We start from the raw sequence: 20,752 nt of genomic DNA, 5'->3' as shown, positions 1-20,752 counted from the left end.
GACCTCCCTCTGACCAGTAAAATCCCTTGACACAACTATTTGGAAAGCAGTTTTCTCTTAGGATATCACAAAAAACCTTTTGTGTTACAATGGAAAATTTACAATGTAAAAGATGAAATGTTCTCTATGAGATGGGAGAAGGAAATAGGTTCTGGGTACCTGCATTGGATTTGGAGGTTTTCAGAAAATGTTGTGATTTTAAATTCCCAGAGGTTTGGGGTTAAAAAACCCTTTTCTATTATTGAGTAAAAAAATATAGGATAAATAGACAAAAATTGCTGTAGAAATATATTGTCTGTATTACCTTAAATGCTAATTTAACAGTTATGTTTGGACATTTAACTGAAACACATAGTATTTTCTCTAGATCTTTAACATCTCCTAACTAATCCAGTTCAAGAGTCTAGCAGTGCTTTTCTCCTGGCAGATTGTTTGCTTGTTTGGTTGTTTTTTTAATGTGTGCCAAATAAAAGAGGAGGTGCATATGGCATCCATCATCATATGATGTTGAAGCAACAGCGTATTGGCTTGTAGCTTCTCGTTCATGAGTGTCTGTTGGAAAGGATAGAATAATGCATAGGACTACAATGATGTTGAGGCTTAAAATCATCTGCTTAGCTATTTAAATATTAATTTACTGTTATCCAAAGATCCTAGGAAGAATCAAAATAATTTTTTAGGAATTCTCTTATTTGGTCATAAAATATTTTTTTGTTGTTGACCATTCAATATTCTTATGTAATAAAGGAATTGGTTTTTCATTGTACAATCATTGTACCTTTTGGGACAAAACTGGCACCTCTTCCTCTGCAAATAAGGACAAGCCCATTGAATTTTACCCATTAAGCAGATATGTTAGAACACCCCTGTAGACACCACAGCTCCCTATAAAACTGTACTTTAGAAAATGACCAGTTATGTAGATAGATGCTGACTATATGGGGAACACTTTTTTTTTGTGTGTGCTCTGAACTTCTTATTTCACTGGAAATGACACTTTCTATTCTAGTGAGGCAGAGCTGGTGCACCTTTCTACTTCACACGGACGATGAAGGGGAATTTTGCTGTTCCTTGTCTTTCTTATTCACTTTATTGGAAGTTATTAAAACTAAAGCATGTAGTTCATTCTTTTAAAACTATAAACTAGCTTTGAAAAGGCCTTTTATATAAAATCAGTAAAAAACTATATTGCAGTCCAGAGATCTGGTGATTATCATCAGAGTATCTCTAAGTGTTCAAATATCTGAAGAACTCTAAAATCATTTATTGTATTTAAAACATAAGTGACCTACTAAATAAATTCCATATAATGGAAAGATCTTTCTGTGGGAAAAATTACTGACTTAAAAGGAGGTGGAATGATTTACACCATCTCTAAAACTGACTCATGTGGTGGGTAAACCTTAATACACAGATTTATGTTGAAAGGAATGTGCTTAATTTTATGTGAATGTGTAATTGGCAATGATTCAGATTTTTCTCACAAACAAAATTAAATTAACTCAAACCTAGGCACTGCTCTGTTCCTCTGGCTTGGATACCTTGCAAATTCTGCCTTCAAAGGGTTGGCTCTGAAATTTTATTTTTCCTCTCTGAGGGGTGTGATGGGAATGTGTATTATGCAATTGGTTTCTTTGCAGATCACACTCTTATCTCTCACAGGCAACAAGGAAATTATACTTCAGGGTTTATTTTGAATTAAATGCTGTAGTTGAATATTGGATTTTACAAAAGTGCTGAACAAAGACCAATGTTTTCTGTTGTAGCTTCACCTTAATTTTAAAAAAGATTGATTAAAATACATTTTTTACTGTTTAAAATAAATACAGAAATAGTTTAGTCCAATAAACTTAAATTGATGCAAGTCCTTTACATTCACCAAATATAATAAGTATACCATGGGTGCTGGTTTTGTTTATGATTTCCTTTTTACTTCTCATCAGACATACAATTAATAACTGACAAAATACATCCAATAGGAAAGGTCCTAGGACTCAGAAGTAGAGAAAGATTTCTCTGGGGCATTCTAAGAATGACTGAGGGTTCTTGTTGTGTTTTGTTTTTTCAAGTGCCAATTCAATTCAAGAAAAAAAAAAAAAGAACCTATTGAGAGACTAGGTTAAAGGAGGAAACTTTCTGAGGATTCTCTTAGGTAGAGAAGGACTGATGATCACTCACAGAATAGAATTTTTCCCATCACCCTTGGGGAAATCTTGCTAGATTACTACTATCTTGTGTGCTTGGGCTGAAAAAACCAAACAGTTGTTCTAAAAGGTGCTGTTCTTTAATAAATTCACAGAGAAATAACTGTGGTAAAAAATAATAATAATGTTGTGGATTATCTGTAATGGCTTCTTTATTAAAGGGCTTTGAGATTTAGTGGCAAAAAATTACTAACTTGCCAAGATGACTGTTCCAGTCCATAAATGCAGTTCATAATGGGTTCTTTTCCAGACGCCAACAAAGTAGGCTGTAATGAGGGTCAGTACCACAACCATGCAGCATCCCTGTAGGAATGGACTTGCAAACTGATGATGCCCTAATATTCATTGTTCACAATAGTCTTAACTTTCAGAATTTTTGAACTACAGGGGAAACCTCTCCTTCCTTCATCTCCTCTTTCTCCCACAAAGAACTCCATAAACTGAAAGCTGTTTTGAGTATCCTTGGTGCTTTTTCTACTCAAGGTCAGAGTCTCTTCTCGTTTTACTTATATACTCCACAAAACTGCAGTTAACTAATCTTGCTTTCTGTTCCTGCTGAAATGCATGAGATCCATTTACCTCGAAATGGTAATTATTGCCCCACCTCATATGAATAAATTAGGACAAACTAGTTTTGGTACAATAAGAAGAAGCCAAAACTTCTCACAGATCTGAAACCAGACTTGTAAACTTTGTGTAGGTGACCATGCATTGTGTATATTTGTCAGAAGTAAAAAGACAAAAGTACCACGTCTCTTCACAGTGCTCTAACCTCACTTATATATTAATGATATTAAAGTGGGCTCTTATTCCCATAACTCTCTATGATGCTTCTAATATTGGTGAGCCAAATGCATATTGGTACATATCCATTTTGCAATTTTAAAAGTAGAGAAGCTAGCATAACAGTTCAGTGGCAAGGGTACTTGAAGCCCACAGCCTAGCTATTTACTTATCATAAAAGTGTATGTGAACCCCGATTCAACCTCATATCACAAGCAAAATGTTTTAGCATTTCTTGTCTATGCCAAAAGGCATCAGAGGACTACAAGTATTTGTGATAAATCTGTGATAAATCTCTACAGACATGACGCCTCAAAAGATCATAAGCATGATTTATAATATAATATAATGTAATGTAATATAATATAATTATTATATGTTATGTTATGTTATGTTATGTTATGTTATGTTATGTTATGCTATGTTACGTTATGTTATATTATGTTATATTATATTATATTATATTATATTATATTATATTTCAGTCGGAAGGGAATTACAATGATCATCTAGTCCAACTGCCTGACTAATTCAAGGCTGACCAAAAGTTAAAGCGTGTTATTGAAGGCATTGTCCAAATGCCTGCTAAATGCTAACAGGCTCGGGGCATTCATTGATCACCTCTTTAGGAAGTCTGTTCCAGTGCTTGACCACACTCTTCCTAATGTCCAGCCTAAACATCCCCTGGCGCAGCTTTGAACCATTCCCATGAGTCCTATCACTGGATAGCAGGGAGAAGAGATCAGCACCTCCCTCTCCACTTCCCCTCCTCAGGAAGCTGTAGAGAGCAATGAGGCCACCTGTCAGCCTCCTTTTCTCTGAACTAGACAAACCCAAAGTCCTTAGTCACTCCTCATAGGACATTCCTTCCAGAATTAGATTTCTATGGTATACATCCCAGGAATAGGATGGGCCTTTCAGTCATGATGCCTGAACTAGTACCATGATATCCTCTGGCCTCTGCTTGAACTGAGTGTCTGGAGTTGAGCTGTAGAGTGAGACAATATGTATGTGGGTGGATGCACACATGTGTGTAAACAGATATATTTATGGAAGTGTTCTTGAAGGTCTCATAAGAAACAACGTGTTATTTCTAAATACAATGTTAAAAAATATTTGTTAAATTTGCCCTTATTAATTAGCTGTTTTAACATCACACTAGTTCTCTTAATGACTTGTTGCCTATCGGGTATATTGTTTGAAGTATCATTCCCTCTTTCTCTCCTACAACCTTCTCAGCCAATCTGTATTGTCCACAGTGTGCAATGGTGTTGACAGAAAAACCTTCAGTGAAGCTTGGGAAGGGATTACAGCACAAGAGGAGATCTGGGAGTCCAGTCTGTAAGTTTATTGGGATAATCCCTCAGATTCCATGGAAACAAGCAAAATGCTCCAGAAATCAAAAGAACAGTGCCAATCTGAACCAACTGAGATTCTGGCTCTTTATTTGTGATGAGGGGATAAATTGATGATGTGTGGTATTTAGGTTTGATGTACAGGTGCCTACAGGTAGAAATAATTTTTTAAGAGGCTGATAAGAAAGTTATCATGAGATTGAGCTATACATGGATCAAAACTCCTTTCCTTTCCACTGGCGGTTTGAAAAATTATCTATGCTAATGACTTTTGACATAACAACTATGTTGGGAGAGGAAAAAGAAATAGTTAATGTTCCAATTAAAATTCCAGAAACAAAAATGTGCAATTAGCTTTTTTTCACAGTACAAGAAATGTTCAGTCATGCTTAAGCAGACCAACTTGGATACATGCTTTTTATTAGGCAGCAACACGAGCAAAGCTATACCATTTTTCAATGGAAGTCTAAGTCTTCCAGTGGAATGGAAGTGCACACGTTTGTTGTTTTGTAATGTTTCTTAGCACAGTTTTTTCATTATGGATTTATGCGCTGATGTGGAAAAATCAAGCAGATTTCCTGAGTCATGTTAACACTTACAGCACTTAATGGAGGGGTAAAATAAATAATTAAATATCGCAATGAATTAGTAGACATGGCAAGAAGGATTTGGGATGTGGTTGGTTTCTTAACCATGTCTTTCTGCTCACCTCCTTCAGGCTTGACTGGTCCATCAGACATCACTTTCCTGAGGGCTAGTTGGCTTTGGTCTTTGTTGTCATTGGCTGGTGGAGGCAGATTGTCAGACTGAGTTCTTTGAATAGGGAGGACTCCTGCTATGCTGTGTCTGTGCTGCTTCCTGGCATGATTAGACTGACCGCTTTTATGTGCTGCTGTGGCAGTGTGGGTGAAATGGAAACCCAGAGTATGTATCCTCAGATGGAACCAGCTTAAATGTTATTCATGCAAACAGAAGTGTTTTTTTCTGTATTTAAATAAGTAGTGTTTTCAAACACCAAAGAGACACCACATGCACAGCATTAAACATTATTAAAACTGGCTGTTTCTTTATAAATGATGGTGAAGACAAGGGAAATAATTTTCCCCTGGTTTTTGCATTATACCATGGCAAGTTTATGGCATATCAACAAATCCTGAAGACAAACACAGTGATTCCACAGTCAGAGTTTTAATTTGCCATCAATTAAACCCTCAACTAGCAATCAGATACTGGTCTGAAGTATACTCTGGAGAGCAATCCTTTTGAATGGAAAAGTTTTAATTTATTAATCTATTTAAAGTTGTCAGATGAAATCTATCTTGACCCTTAATCAATCCGTGGCACAAAAATTACTAGAAAAATTGAACTGACTATGACACCTGACTCAGCTCTCAACTCCCTTTGACTTTGCTAACTTGATAACACTGTTGAAATCTGATGTTGCTAATGGCTTTGCCTGTTTAATGATTTTGCATATAATGTGTTGAATGTTTTTGCCTACAGCTGTTCTGCTCATAATTAACATGATTTTATCTGAGATATTAAGGTTACCTTATATTTCCTTTCCCAAAAAAATTAGATATTTACAGTCATCTTTCAAAAATAGAAATCTCAGCCATATAGTTAAAAACCTCTTTTCTTTAACTTTAATCTTCTTTTGTGTATATAGTACTGTCCTTCCTGATTACTATTCATAGATACATCTTGTTGTTAACATGCTCTCAGTACTTGTGTGCAACTTGAAAAGCTAGCAGCTGCATCGCTGCAGGTTTTGATTATTTCATTGGTAGTTATTTAGTGACATCAAAACACCACCACACAACAGAATTCTCTGTGAGTCATGCACAACCATGGAACATCATGGACCATGAGTGAAGGGACTGATGGAGAAACAGCCAGTTTCACTGCAATCTATATAAATTAAAATAAATAAATAAAAGACTTCTAAATACAAGAGTATATTGTAATTATATGTATTCACACACAGGCACACAAAGGAAGACATTGAACAGAGTGAGCACAGTGCGCCAAGAACAGAAAAAAAATAGCTGAAAAGGGAAGGACAGCAGGGAAAAAGGCAACAGATGAACATTAAGCTGCCATGCTGAGGAATTTATTTGCGTCTTTTACTTGGTTGAAGGCGAAGCTGTTGGACAGCTGCTTCAGCAGCGGCGATGGCTGCCCCAGCGTCTTCAAGGTGAGTTTGAGTGACGCTGGTTTTGCTTTGGCTGCGAGATGGACCATGAGAGCGTAGATGTCCTTCAGAGGAAGATTTGGAGCTCCCTGGACTGCTGTGGGATTTCTCAATGGTGGGCACCTGCATGTCTACCAAGAAAATGAAGAAGCACAACTGTTGCACTTATTGAATACAAACAATCCAGAACAAGGAATAAAGATTAAGCTGTGCAATGCTATTCAAAGCCACAGGATATATCACAATTAGGAAACTCTTATGAAGCACCATTTTCTACTTCCCCACTGTTCCTGGCCCAGGGAATAATCAATTTACTGTTGGGTGTCTATCACCTGTGAATTATGCCTCCTGTGCTGGTTCACATTGGTGGAATGACAGGGTAGACTAAAGACTAATTTGTTTCCCACTTTCTAGTTCTGTAGTATGTACAGACTAACCAGCATCACTTACACCAGTACCGAATACTTAGCTAATGCAAGCAGTTTTATTCTGATGAATGCCCCAGTCAAAACCATAGCCTAACTTAAAATAGCTTCTATACTAACCTCTAATTTAGATATAGATCTTATATAGACACCAATCCCTAGCAAAAAATTACACAGAGAAATAGAGAGGAGATGGAGCAGAGTCTTACCACTCTGAGGCTCTCATCTGAATGCTATTTGGGATGGCTTTTGCTTTGATATGACATACACTGTGTTTTAAGTGAGCAACTGGACACCGACTACTTAGTATATAAAAAAAAAAGTAGAGATAAATGTCTTGGAGCAGGAGACACTGAAATCAATTCTGCTTTTGTAAACACTAGTGTAATTCTACTATATCAGCTCCACCGATTTCCAATACAATTAAAATATGCTACAGCCTGTTATCATTGACTGGAAATGCATATGCATTACTATAGCATAATTGTTTTTCTATAAAATATTAATATGACACTTCCAGAAAATAAAATGCCATAGAATATTTAAGGAACATGAAAAATAGAAAGATAAATATGTATTGAATTTGGCCAAGGCTACCAGAAAAATGAAAAGGGCACAGAATCTATAGTAGATGTGCAAAGCACATAGAACTTGTAAGCTGCTGTTACAAGGACACAGTTACTCAGTAAGCTGGCTGGCACTGATCGAGCCAAATTAAGCCTTGGCTCCAATGAATTAATCACAGAGATAAATAAATTTTTAATAAAAGTGTATACAAACTTCATAGCAGTAATTTTATTTTTCTACTAGAACTTCCACATAGCAAAGGTTTTCCCATCATCTGGGAAAGCATTTCATATCAGGTGCACCAGATCTTTCCTACCCTTGGAGGGGTCTGGGAAAATTCCATGACTTCTGCTCTTGATGACAGATGGTTTTGGAGATTGCTGGCTACCCTGTCCAGAATGAGATTTCCCGTGATCAATGTTTTCACTCTGTTCTTTCAGAGGGTACCACCGAGGAGTGTTGTCAAGCTGAGACACGCTGGGTAATTCGATCAATACCTATAAATAAATCAAAATACAATACATGGCCTGTATCTGATCTATTTATGATTGTGTACAGCAGAAGAATCTACAGTTGTGTTGCCAGAAGTTGCAATCAAATGTAAGAAGTTAAGGGTATAAGGCTGTGTACTGACAGATTCAAGACTCTGCCTATGCTCTGACCTTGCCCGATATAAGCCAGCTGTGATCCCAAATCCACATTTGTTTGCATATTGATGTGTCTGAACTAATATGTCTTCTCAACAGGACCTCAGTAAGGACTATCAGCTCCATACCAAGATGGCTAGACAGTTTAAAGGGTAGCTTGTGAGCACTAGCTTGAAAGCTAGAGTAAAAAGACATCTAGTCATTCTGCCTCTGTATAGACAAACCCTAATAGAAATATCAGGCAGTGTTATTTTCTCCTTTTTGTCAGTGTTAGTAAATGGGCAAATAATTTGATATTTGTTTTTCAGAAGGTCTTCAATAATATGAGACTGGTGCTTGTTGAGCTTTTTCAAAAAACCACATATACAGAATTTGTAACAAAAAGAAAAGAATGGGGATACCTTTGCACTTCAGTAAAATAATAGAATTCAATAAGCCATTTAGGGCCTTGAAACTTCACTGGAAAAAAAAGGGAGATGTAATGGCAATGTGGAAATGAAACAAGCAACTTGGTTAAAAAAACCAAAACATTATAGCTAAAAATCTGCTCTAGGCAACCTGCACGGCTAGCAGAGTTTTGTGAAATTTCTTTTTTAAAAAATACAGGAGAAAAAATGAGCATTGGGACCAATAAGGACCCTTCCTCCCTTAATGGTCTTGCAGCTGAGAGTGCCAAGAGATGTGAAGTACTAAAGAGTTATCAGAGTATTGAATGAAGGAAAGGACAAAAACAACCTTGCATTTGGTTCTAAGGTGAGAGGGTTAAAACTAACGTTGGGTAGGGAAGTTTTAGAAGTGCTAGACAAATCAAGTGTGCAATTATCTCAGGGAATTATGTGTTTGTCAATTTATTACAAGACCCCGAATAAAAGAAAGCTCCTTCAAGTTTAGGGATGGGGAAGTTTCTTCATAACTGTTTTTTTCTAGAAGGTTAAAAGCCTTTTTTCTTTCCTTTTTTCTTTCAGCTTCATAGGTTGTATATGGCCTGGCTTGGTCTGTCTGGTTAGGTCTATACTTAATCTGAACAGATTAACTATTTAGCATGCTCCCTGGTGTGGTTTTTGGTCATGGCTTTGTGAATGACTTGGAGGACAGCATGGCTGAGGATTGTTCCCAATAGGCAGTATAGGCTAGGGGGTCTGCTTTATAGGAGGAGAGTTCACATTCTATGGATGTGAACCATGATGTGCCACTTGCCATCCGGGGCACGCAAGTGATGCTGGACCTGTTCAAGCAAGGCACAATTTGGATATCCCATATTTGATGTTATGGTGTAGGATTCCTCTGGACATCCTGGTCCTGAAATACGCTGGATAGTCTTTTCCGTTCCTTTTTTCCATGAACAACTGTTTTCATATTTAAGTCTGAATAATTTAGTAAATAAAATAGTTCTAGAGGTTGAAAATATTTGAAGGCAAAAGTTTAAATCTTCCTGTAGAAGCAGCTGCTGGACCATCCATTTTCTAAACGTCATAAATAACAATGATGTAAATATTCAGAAAAGCCCTGCATTTGGACAAACATGCTGAACTCAACAAGAATACTGATGCAGTATGCAGGAAATAAGTAATCATGTAGCTGCTTCCTATACATTTATTTTAGTAATTGGTCAAATAGTGACACTGATTGCTCAGTTTTGTGGTTACACAAAGGGGAACTTGAGCTGAACTGAGCGCCTTTTTTGCTAAATTCAAATGCAGAATGAGCAGAGATACTCTGAGTTACTCTGTATATATGAGCGATCGATTTTCCTGGGCTTGTGTTTCTAATTATAATCCTCTTTTGTAATAACATTTTTAATTACTTTTTGACATCATAGTTATTGCTGGTAATTCTGTATTATACATGCATATGTTTGTTTATTTGCTTTTGAAGGAGAGATCATACTTCTTCCCATGATCACTCATCTCATTTATTAATTACAAGATTTTGCCTTCAGTCATACTTTGGTAATAATATTGCTATTTTGTAGTGTTAAAAATGAGACCTTGATCAGCAAGACCAAATTACTCACACTTGTGGATACTTGTGCATGTGCTAAATTATGGCTTGAAGGCAGAATTTAATCATTTACAAAGACCGATACCTCCTCAGCCTTCCCATGGTACGTTAAAATCAAGGAAGGCATCCTGTCAGTCATAACAAGAATTCCCCATTCAGTCGCTGTGAAGGCTTAATTTTCAGTGAAGTAACATTGTGTTGAGTCCTAAATGAACTTGCCCACAGTTTATCGAGATAAAGGGAAGGCATCTTTCATGTGTAAATGAAAGAATTCACGACCATTTGTTATGAAGTCAGCAGTAAAACTTTCATGTAACAAAGGTTTTACTTAACACGTGCAATACCTTGGAACAAATAACAGCATGCAGTTAATCAGCTTTCTAACCAGTCAGGGTTAAAGAGGAGGAAATAAGATACTCACTTCACCAAGGAAGTCATTTGAGGAAAATCTGTCATAATCCCAGACAGTCACTTCCAGTGTTTTCTTTTTCAGCTGCAATTTAAGTCAAGGGATAATTAACCCCATTGTCATCATAAACTTCAGATCAAGTCTTTATGGTGGTTTCTATTCAGTATTTTCTCCTTGGACCCTTTTTCATAGTGACATCTAGGCAGCTGTTGTCCTCCCATCAACCTTGATCTCAGAAAAATAATTTGTTATCAAGACAAATGGGCTTGTGCTTGGCCCTATTTTAGGACGTTCCACAAGTTGTTTTTGACAGAATGTGTGTCCACTACCGGAGCCAAACTGATTTGTAAAGCCCCATTTTTGTATTTCTGCAGCTTTTTTCATCGTCAGGTCTGAGTTGTCTGAACTCAGACATTTGCCTAAAGTGCATTTGAGTGTGAATTTCAAATGTATTATTTAAAACACCCTATTTACACAATCTCATCTGTGAAGACCAGGCTTTAATACCCCTGCAATTCAGGGTAGTCAATGGGACTCTGCAAGTGATCCAGACAGGCAGGACAAGTTGTACTGTTAGGAATTAATGACAGCCATCAAAACCCATTATCTGCAGATCTTGTTAAGCATGATAGCAGTGTCAAGCACTCTTCCTACAGGCTACATTAAGAAACAAGTAAGTCTTTTTACATGACAAGATAGCACAAGACAGAAAAGCTGTTGACCAAAGCAGTTGACCTTATTTGAAAGATTGACCTAACTGATGCCAGAGGTCTGTGGGGACTGGTGGGGAGAGGATTGATTACCAGTGTCATATGCTGGGGCAAAAGGCTTGCAGGTGGCTGGAGAGGCAGTAATAAATTCATGTGGCTTGAAAGAGAGAAGGACAAAAATCTGGGGGTATGGGATGTCTGTGAAGTCAGGCTGAGAAGTTGTAAGTGAAGAATTTGTTGGACACTTCTGAGCATTACTAAGGAAAACAGGACTCTCTTCACATACTTGAATAAAAGAGGTCAGAACCAGAAATCTTATGTGATAATCGAGGTCATTATCCTAACAAAAGCAATGGGTCACTCACTGCTCTGACTATTAATTGGCTGCTTGGGACAAAGGAACAACAAAGGATCAAGTCATTGTCCAAAATCATAAGCTATACAATTTACTGTACATATTATATATACTTTCAAGGAAAGCACTGTTTGCTATTTACCTCCACTGCCCCTTGGTTTAATGCAACACAGATTCAGACAGTTCTTAATAAATTTAAATTGTCTTTAAATTATATTTTCATTTCATTATTATGTATTTGGAATATCTTCTGCTCCCAGCTAACTTTAGAAAAATGAACAACTATGCAAAGCCAGTGTCTTTGAAAATCAAATTTAAATCTGCATATCCTGGAAAACCCACACAAAGGGGAACTGTACTATTTTTGGCATCAACAATGTACTCTTTAAGCAGGCAATAACATGACTTGAAAGCTAAGATGATTAAAAAAAAATAAATATTTGAGAGCAATTCTTTATTCTTTCTCTGTTTTATTCCTACACAATTAGGCAACATTCTTCGTAAACATTCTTTTTAAAAATATCCTGCAAAAATTAAGGAAAAAGTTGAATGAAGAGATTCTCTTTTGAGCATCTTTGCTGTTCCAAGACAGTATCAAAAATGCAATGTGAAAAATACTGAAAAAATGAGTTGAGCAGCCAGTGGTCCATGCTACTTTTACCTTCCTGGATGATATAATTTCCTGCTAGATGTTATATTAAGTATATGTATTTTTACCCTTTAAAAAAGAGGAAGAGCATAAATACTTTTCAGAAACATATTGTCTCAATTGTTGCTATTTTGTGAGGACATGTTGTCTTCTTGTTTCAAGTGATGACTGTGTAATGACAGAGAGAATAACATACAGATCCAGAAAAGGAAAAAAGACCCAAAGGTTTGAAGAATTTTTGGTGGAAAGAGGAAAATAGTGAAGATTTTCAAGTAACTGCAACCCTACTTACTAGCTTCTTTGCATTAATATGATAATAAAACTGTGCTGAAAACTTGCAGTACTCTACATTTCTTTGGGATATCTATTTTAAACCTCTTAGTTTAATAAAGCTTTTATAAAATATTATGACAATGAAAAAACATCAAAAGAGCTTTATTAGGCAGAGTGCATGAAATGAGTTTCAAAGAGGAGGAAAATTTGCTTTTCTGAAGATATATTTATGTACCACTATTGAAGGCAAAGAACACTCAATGGCTAGTGTTTTGAAAAGCAGCCATTATACCATCACAGCAAAGTAGGGTTCTGCCTAACATCATCCAGTTTTAGGTCATGAAGCCAGAGGTTCAGGCCCCATCAGGAATTTAACTGACAACAGTACTGAAATGGGTTGCAGAAATCCACTATCAGATGGATGTAAGTGGGCAATGTATCAATAGGAAAATGAGAACGTGTCCCTAAAAGAAAATGAGAAACTGTCCCTAAAAGAAGGAAAACAATTTACACATGGCTTTGCCTTGTGGAAAAATTAAAAATAACACCCCCCCCCACCCCACCCCCCCCACCCAAATTAAAAAATAAAAACCCACCTAAAAGCATATTACTGCATGTGAACTCCAGTTAGCTCTAGGCTGCTGTGGACAACTACCATTTAAAGAAAATGAAGGAATATGCAGAAACAGCCAATGTGAATAATATTTTATCTTACGGAAGACATAGCCAACACCACACATACAGAAGTGTCTGTTTCTTGTTTTAAATGTCTGGAGAGCACCAAGTGTTGTTACGGATAATGAGGGTCTGTGTAACTAAATAAGCATTACTTGAAATATTTAATACATATTCCTTGAAAATCTCATGCAACTCATGACTAGAGGAAAGAAATCATTTTAATGCAGTTTGTTTTTCTCCTATGCTGAAAGTAAATTCCTATAATTACTTCAGAAATAATATATAAGATTGCAGTCTCAGTTAGTATATTTGATAAGTAGAAATGAAGGTGTTGTATTAGATAATGCATTATACTTATTTGTGTTTACATTAATATTTAACATTTTATTGTACTGTTCTCTATAATGCTGCACTTTAGTACATGGGAGGACAAAGACTTTTGCTAGCTCACCTAGAAACTGACTTTCTCTTGTCCTAGATATTGAGTGAGATTTAGGTACCAACTCCTTGCTGATTCATAAGAAAGCTTTTCTTACTTTTGGAAATTAGACATAGACTCCTACATCACTCAAGGATTTTGAAAATTCTACTCTTTCTAAATATATTACCTTCAATTTAAGGACATAAGCTATAGCAAGAGCTATTTGCTTTAATGAATTATGTCCATCATTTAAGGAAATACTTTTATCTGCTTTCTGACAAGAAACTGAGGCAAACAAAGCCACATCTTATATTGTGGTCATACATTATACCAACAGCCTGACCAGCAACAGAACCTACATATTTTACCATTTTCTCCTTAAATCATTCTAATGCTTCCTTTCATGCTCTGAGTAGGTATTTTACTTGAGTCAGCAATTATTATACATTATTTGTAATGTGTGTACTCGGCCTTCCTCTCAAACTGTAATTACCTCCGCTTTATTACTTAACAAAAAACTTAAATTACTAAATATTCACAGTTTAATTTATTTTTTCTCCAACTGTCAAAGTAGTAGAATTTGGTACGTGATAAAACTAATCATATGGACCTTGAAAAAGTCTGTTTCATTTCAAAGAGTGATCTATTTGCCATAATTATTTTCACTTTAATTTCAGCTATGTTATGAAAGAGAAAAGGAAAATGAAAAATTGTACAACCAGCTAAAGTCTAGACAGTGACGTTAAAAGGACTATATTAGGAAATATTTAATAACACTTATCTGCTGTCAGCAAGAAACCTCTGCTTTGATGGAGGGAAAGGAAATGCTTCTTTGAAGAAAGAATATTTATGAATATCCATGAATTTATGTTAGGGTATGACTGCTAACTCTGTATAACTTAGTGTACAATGCAGTTTTGCTTGTTTGGTGACCAGAACGCTCATTCCCAGTCTACCATGATTATTGTCTTGTACTTCTCTTTATATTCCTAACTATTTTGAAATATCTATTTGTGAGGGTTATGAGTGCAAACAATATACTATTGCATGGTGAAAGTTCTTCAAACTGTAGATGGTACTTATCATCAGCATGGAATTGTTTGGTGATTTAGAAATGTGCTTTACTGTATATTCTCTAAGTCAGGGCACTGAATTTTATAGAAGAATCACTCACACCAGTATCTTACTACTAGATAGAAGCCATGGAAAGGTGTGGAAGGAAACTTCTGTGTGACAAAGAGGACAAAATATACAACATATGTGGTGCTCAGACAAAGCTTACACAGTTATAATCATAATCAGTGCATAACAGTCTCAGACGAAGGGAAAAGAAGGAGGTTTGCAAAGAGAAAGCAAACATTCAAAGAATTCAGTATGCGACCTGAAGGCAAATTTCATCAAATAACGGTCAGAAAACTGACATCAAAGGTACTAGATTTTCTGACATGAAAATCTCCGTCCAAGAAATCCTAGACTAAGATCATCGTCCGATTTAAAATCACCAAACAGCCATTGAATGTCCAACACCCAAGCACTCTTAATTACAGCTCTGTGAAATGTCACAGCAGAACCTGAAAGCAAATTAAGTAAACTGAAGAGCCTTTCTTAAATGGAAAGTTCGGTTTGGAAATATTGCTAAGACTCACCAAACCTTTTCACAAAACCCAGAAGACCCAGGGTTTATATTGCAGCTAGAAAAACATCACAGTTTTTTTTCTGATGCTTGCACTGTCAATGAGCTACCATTTATGCAAGCCTACATGAAACAGCGTGCAAAACACAGCAAACCATAACCACTACATACAACAGGGTACCTCTGAAGTAAATCTGAGCTACTGCCTGTTAAGTTCAGATGTGTAGCTTGCAGGAGCAAACACATAAGTCCTTCTGTGGGAAGGGTTTTGCTCCATGCAAAAATGAGTATCTTAATCTATGTTCCTCTCAATGAACAGGAGTTAATAACCCAAATTTTAAGTTAGGAAGATAATATTGAGGTCTTGGTGTCATGTTGTCATTTGGAAATCTATTCACTAAAGAGTCTGATTATTCTGGGCTTTATTAAGAAGTACTGAAAGATTAGGTGGCCTTGAAAAATTAAGTTGAAAGTACCAAGAAAAAAACACTAAGAAAGGCAAAAAGGTTTAGGACTGTGTACAGATCCATTATTCTATAAAATACACTTCATAATTTAAACAAATGGACTGATCATTTTGCTCATTATGCGTTTTTCAAATGGTAAAATGTCCCTTTAAAACGGGAGATGGAGAAAAAGAGGACTCAGTTGTGACATACTGCCTCAGTTAACACTATAGGTCAGTTGGAGTTAGGAAGCCACCAAGAAACAGAGAAGACTTCCAGAGACCTCTTTCCCAGATGTGAGTTAAATCTTTCTATAACAAAGAAATCAAATATCTTCTAAATTTTTTTCAGATTGTTCATATTTCAAGCCCATTGCTGTACATGGGTGCTAAGTCTAAAAATATATCACTACATTTTATAAATATTTTTGAATAAGAAAATGGTAAGACCTGTCCTTTGTGTGAGCTTGCATGGCTTTTGGAATGAAGAGTGACAGTGATTCCTGCACCTACTTCAGAAACTTATGTCTTAATTTATTCCCTCCCTGTATTCCACCATCATTTTTTAAATTGCCACATCTGTATTTACGACATGATTATGAGTGTAATCCCCACAAATTACCATTTTTATGAGTAGAAGGGACAAGAAAAGAGCATTGATGTAGTAAGCTCTATCAGAGGCAAGGAAATAGTTCCAAATTTTTCCTAAATTTGGCACGATTTTACAGGGGCTCACAGAATTGCCAGTAGCATTGCTCCCTTCACAGTAAGCACTGAAGACCATACAAATAATAAAGAAGCAAATTGCACTGAACAGTACTACCAGTCACGCACCTGCTCCATGGAGATATTTTTATAAATGACCGTCTGATTCCACTCAGGATTCAGGCTTTTCTGTATGTACTTAGTTCTCCGCTTGTATTCAGCACTGAATTTGAACAAAGGAAGGAAACATTACATTAGAGATCTTTTGTTTCTTTCAGTTCTAATGCAAAAAAACCACCGACAAATCAAAAAAGAGAAAAAAAAAAGAACTGCATCTCTCATTTCTGCAACAACTCAGGGTTACAAGAGGACAATAACAGCCTTTAGGTTTTTTCATTAGCATGCTTTCCTGACATGGTCTTTTAAAACCTCTTCTTCTGACTCTTCAGCAGGCTAGCTCTGCCTACAACCGGTTCAACATAAAGCATCAGTCAGCACATGCACGTATGATTTGTTCTCTCATTGTAGGTGTTGGACTCTGATTATAAATTGAAGTGATAATGCATTGATTTCTTTTTCAAGACCATCCTCCTATTAGCACTTTAAAGTAGCGTGACTCCATTATATTTATAGGTTACAGCCTCTAATTACAGGAGTCCCATCTCACAATAATGTTTAATGAATGCCATGGGGTAACTAATATCCTGCTAATGATAGAAACACTAATTTCTTATTGATCCTGTTCTCTGCCTATACCTCTAACTGTACTAGAAACAAACACAAAAGTGCATCAAGCTCATTATTGTTTTTATCAATAGCCAAGAATAAAAAGTTTGGCTGCACAGTCTGTTTTTAAAAAGAATTGGTAGTGCTTTCTATTGTACTTTGCATTTCCTGAGTATGGAGAAAATAATACACTGACCTTTAATAGAATATGCATTCATCTAGCTCTGTGAGCTTTGATGTCAGATTTGCTTCCATTCCAATTTTAATTTAATATAAATTTTAATGGACATCTCAAAAGAGCTGGGTAGGAGAACATGAGAAGCTTTTAATAGTTTGAAAACCCACAAAGATATAAGGTAAAGAATCTCTTTTTGCCACTCTGCCAGTTAACCGCCCTTTGTCTTCTGTTCAAACTTCCCATACATTAAAGGACTTATGTGCCAAATGGCCCAGAATGACCTGTATCTGCCCTGTTAATCTCTCTTACAGTTCCTCCACATTAAGTTTTGGTAGTGTGCTGTTCTCATGATTCTCACTTCTGACTTTTGATTGGGAGTGTTGATCTGCTGGAGGGTCGGAAGGCTCTGCAGAGGGATCTGGACAGGCTGGATCGATGGGCCGAGGCCAACCGGATGAAGTTCAATAAGGCCAAGTGCCGGGTTCTACACTTCGGCCACAACAACCCCAGGCAACGCTACAGGCTTGGGGATGAGTGGCTGGAAAGCTGCCTGGCAGAAAAGGACCTGGGGGTGTTGATCGACACCCAGCTGAATATGAGCCAGCAGTGTGCCCAGGTGGCCAAGAAGGCCAACGGCATCCTGGCTTGTATCAGAAATGGTGTGGCCAGCAGGAGTAGGGAGGTGATCGTGCCTCTGTACTCGGCTCTGGTGAGGCCGCACCTCGAATACTGTGTTCAGTTTTGGGCCCCTCACTACAAGAAAGACATTGAGGTGCTGGAGCGTGTCCAGAGAAGGGCGACGAAGCTGGTGAGGGGTCTGGAACACAAGTCTTATGAGGAGCGGCTGAGGGAACTGGGGTTGTTCAGCCTGGAGAAGAGGAGGCTGAGGGGAGACCTTATCGCTCTCTACAACTACCTGAAAGGGGGTTGCAGAGAGGTGGGTGTTAGTTTCTTCTCCCAAGTGAAGAGTGACAGGACAAGAGGAAATGGCCTCAAGTTGCGCCAGGGGAGGTTCAGGCTGGATATTAGGAAAAAGTTCTTTACTGAGAGAGTAGTGAAACATTGGAATAGGCTGCCCAGGGAGGTGGTAGAGTCACCCTCCCTGGAGGTATTCAAGGAGCGTGTGGATGTGGCATTGTGGGATGTAGCTTAATGGGCATGGAGCTGTGTGGTGTTGGGTGGGTTGGTTTTTGGTGTGTTGTGGTTTGTTGTTGTTGTGTGGTGTGGTTTGTTTGGGTTTTTTTGGTGGGGTTTTTTTTTTTTTTTTTTTGGTTGGACTTGATGATCTTACAGGTCTTTTCCAACCTTAGTGATTCTGTGATTCTGTGATTCCTTTCATATGAGATTAACTCAGAAGATGCAGTCCAGGTACTCCTTTAATCAGCTAGTCACTAATGGTGTACCACGTATGGTATCAGACTGGACCAGGTCTGAATTAACATTATGTGAAAAATGTATGTGTTTCATTGACACGTATGTGTCAATGCTGGGTCTTTAGCACCAGCAGTTCCACTCTACAAACTCAATTCTACTGTGCAGTGCTCCCCTCTAGCTATTCTGGAGTGTGTAGTGGCCTTGCTCTCCAAAAGGGGGTGGCCATATGCACTAGAATGTTATGTTTTTATGAAAGGACTTGCAGGTATTTTTGCTTCCACTTTTTGCTCACAGTCATTCTATGCAGTTCCGTTTTTTTTTCTTGCAAACATGCTATCCACTGTTTTCCAGTTTATTGAAAAACATGAAGGGCATTGGGACCTGTGAAACAAAGTATCTGTCTACTTCTGCTTATGAGAAGAAAGCAGCAGCTCTCCACAACTCAATCACTTGCATGCAATGCAGCACACAATGGTATATTTTGGAAAAAAAGGAGGTTTCTTTTGTGTTGCATGTCAGTAAGAAAAGGATGAATTAAAATCTATGGGGACCAAAAGCATATGAAAAAGAAACTCACACAAAGTTATTTCTTTGCATATCTTGCAAGGAAAGCTAAAATTAAAAAATCTGAATCCTTTTGGAAACTAGATTTTGATGGCAAATCCTGTTCAGTAATGCACTTAAATTTTTTTAGGACCTCAGTAGCCTTCTTTTCCCACTCTCTGATCTGAGAAAAGCATCCCCATCACTCACAGTATTAATGAGATTTGACTGACCCATAAGGATACATGGGACATGGGCAAGTGACAGCTGGGCTGGCAGCATCTCTCTCTCTCTGAGCTCACAGTACTCCTCAAGTGAATATCTATTCTGATCAACTATTAATGAAACATTAACTTATCCAAACTCCTCCTACACCCAGAGTAACCCACTTACTTTTTACCTTAACCAGGATGGTATTATACAGACTGGTCCTGTCTAAATGTCATACGATCTACTGGTTTTAATGAACTGATATACTTTCATCTTTTTGAAGAGAGTAGGAAAGGACCCTTTGTGCACTCAACCAAGGAAATGACACCAAGACATTCTCTTTCCTTTCCTGGATTTCCTTTTGCGATATTACAATTTCATCACCTTTTCAAAGTTTCTGATTCTTTTCAGAAATATGTAAGAATGTGATCCATGCAGTGTTAAGTTTCAGCGCTGGCAGAGACAAAAGGTAAATGTGTTGTTAACATGGTAACTCCGGAGTATTTCCATTGAAGTCCATGGACTATCTAGATCTAAACTGGAAAGGGTGGTGTTAGCCCACAGTCATGTAACCCATGGTCCGGGTCTGTTGCAGAGGGAAGCAGGAGACCTTGACCACTTCTACGGAGGTGCCGACCCAGGCTAAACTGGATGACAGCTGAAGGTTTCTAGACCTCTGAAGGGAAGGATCTGACAAATACATTAAGTTCATACCACTGATGTACCTCCCGCCCAACAACTGTGATTAACAGATGGCGACACTTTAATAAAATGTATTCATTAAACCAGTCTACTATACTGAGTATGAAATTATTTGCACTTGAAATTCATAGAGTATGCTGTGTGAAAAGATACAAACTGCATTACTTTTTTCTTTATTTTTTCTCTATGCTTTCCTAATTATAGTTTATTAATACATAATACAACTGAAAGTATAATGAAAAAAGTATAATATAATAACCGCATATAAAATGTGGCATTTAAACAAATTCATTAAATTATTTTATTAAAGAGGAAACAGGCTGATGATAGAGAACATGTATTTATTAAAATTCATCTGTTGACTTGTTTGGTCAGGTTTCTATTTTTAAACAAATTTAGAATTAGGGCTGAATTACTATTATCAGAATATATATATATAATCATAATTTTATATATATATATAAAATATACTAATATCAGAATGAATTTTTAGATATCTCTGAACTAAATTATTCCAGAGTTTGAAAGAAATTTTGTTTGCAATCAGAGTTTGGCCCTAGAATAT

General features: G+C 37.0%; 1 protein-coding gene across 1 annotated transcript in view; it reads right to left on the bottom strand.

Moving 5' to 3' along the window:
- PCLO (piccolo presynaptic cytomatrix protein) overlaps window positions 1-20,752 on the bottom strand; it is a 390,072-nt gene that overhangs the window by 57,418 nt on the left and 311,902 nt on the right. Inside the window, exons 17-21 of the mRNA XM_059817028.1 lie at window positions 16,584-16,677; window positions 10,598-10,669; window positions 7,845-8,025; window positions 6,473-6,667; window positions 5,052-5,234 (exon numbers count right to left, since the gene is read on the bottom strand). Of these exons, the coding sequence (XP_059673011.1) occupies window positions 5,052-5,234; window positions 6,473-6,667; window positions 7,845-8,025; window positions 10,598-10,669; window positions 16,584-16,677 (725 nt within the window). The remainder of the gene's footprint in view (window positions 1-5,051; window positions 5,235-6,472; window positions 6,668-7,844; window positions 8,026-10,597; window positions 10,670-16,583; window positions 16,678-20,752) is intronic.

The sequence above is a fragment of the Gavia stellata genome, chromosome 4 (genome assembly GCF_030936135.1).
Source record: "Gavia stellata isolate bGavSte3 chromosome 4, bGavSte3.hap2, whole genome shotgun sequence".
Classification (NCBI taxonomy): Eukaryota; Metazoa; Chordata; class Aves; order Gaviiformes; family Gaviidae; genus Gavia; species Gavia stellata.
This window is presented reverse-complemented; position numbering and strand designations above follow the sequence as displayed.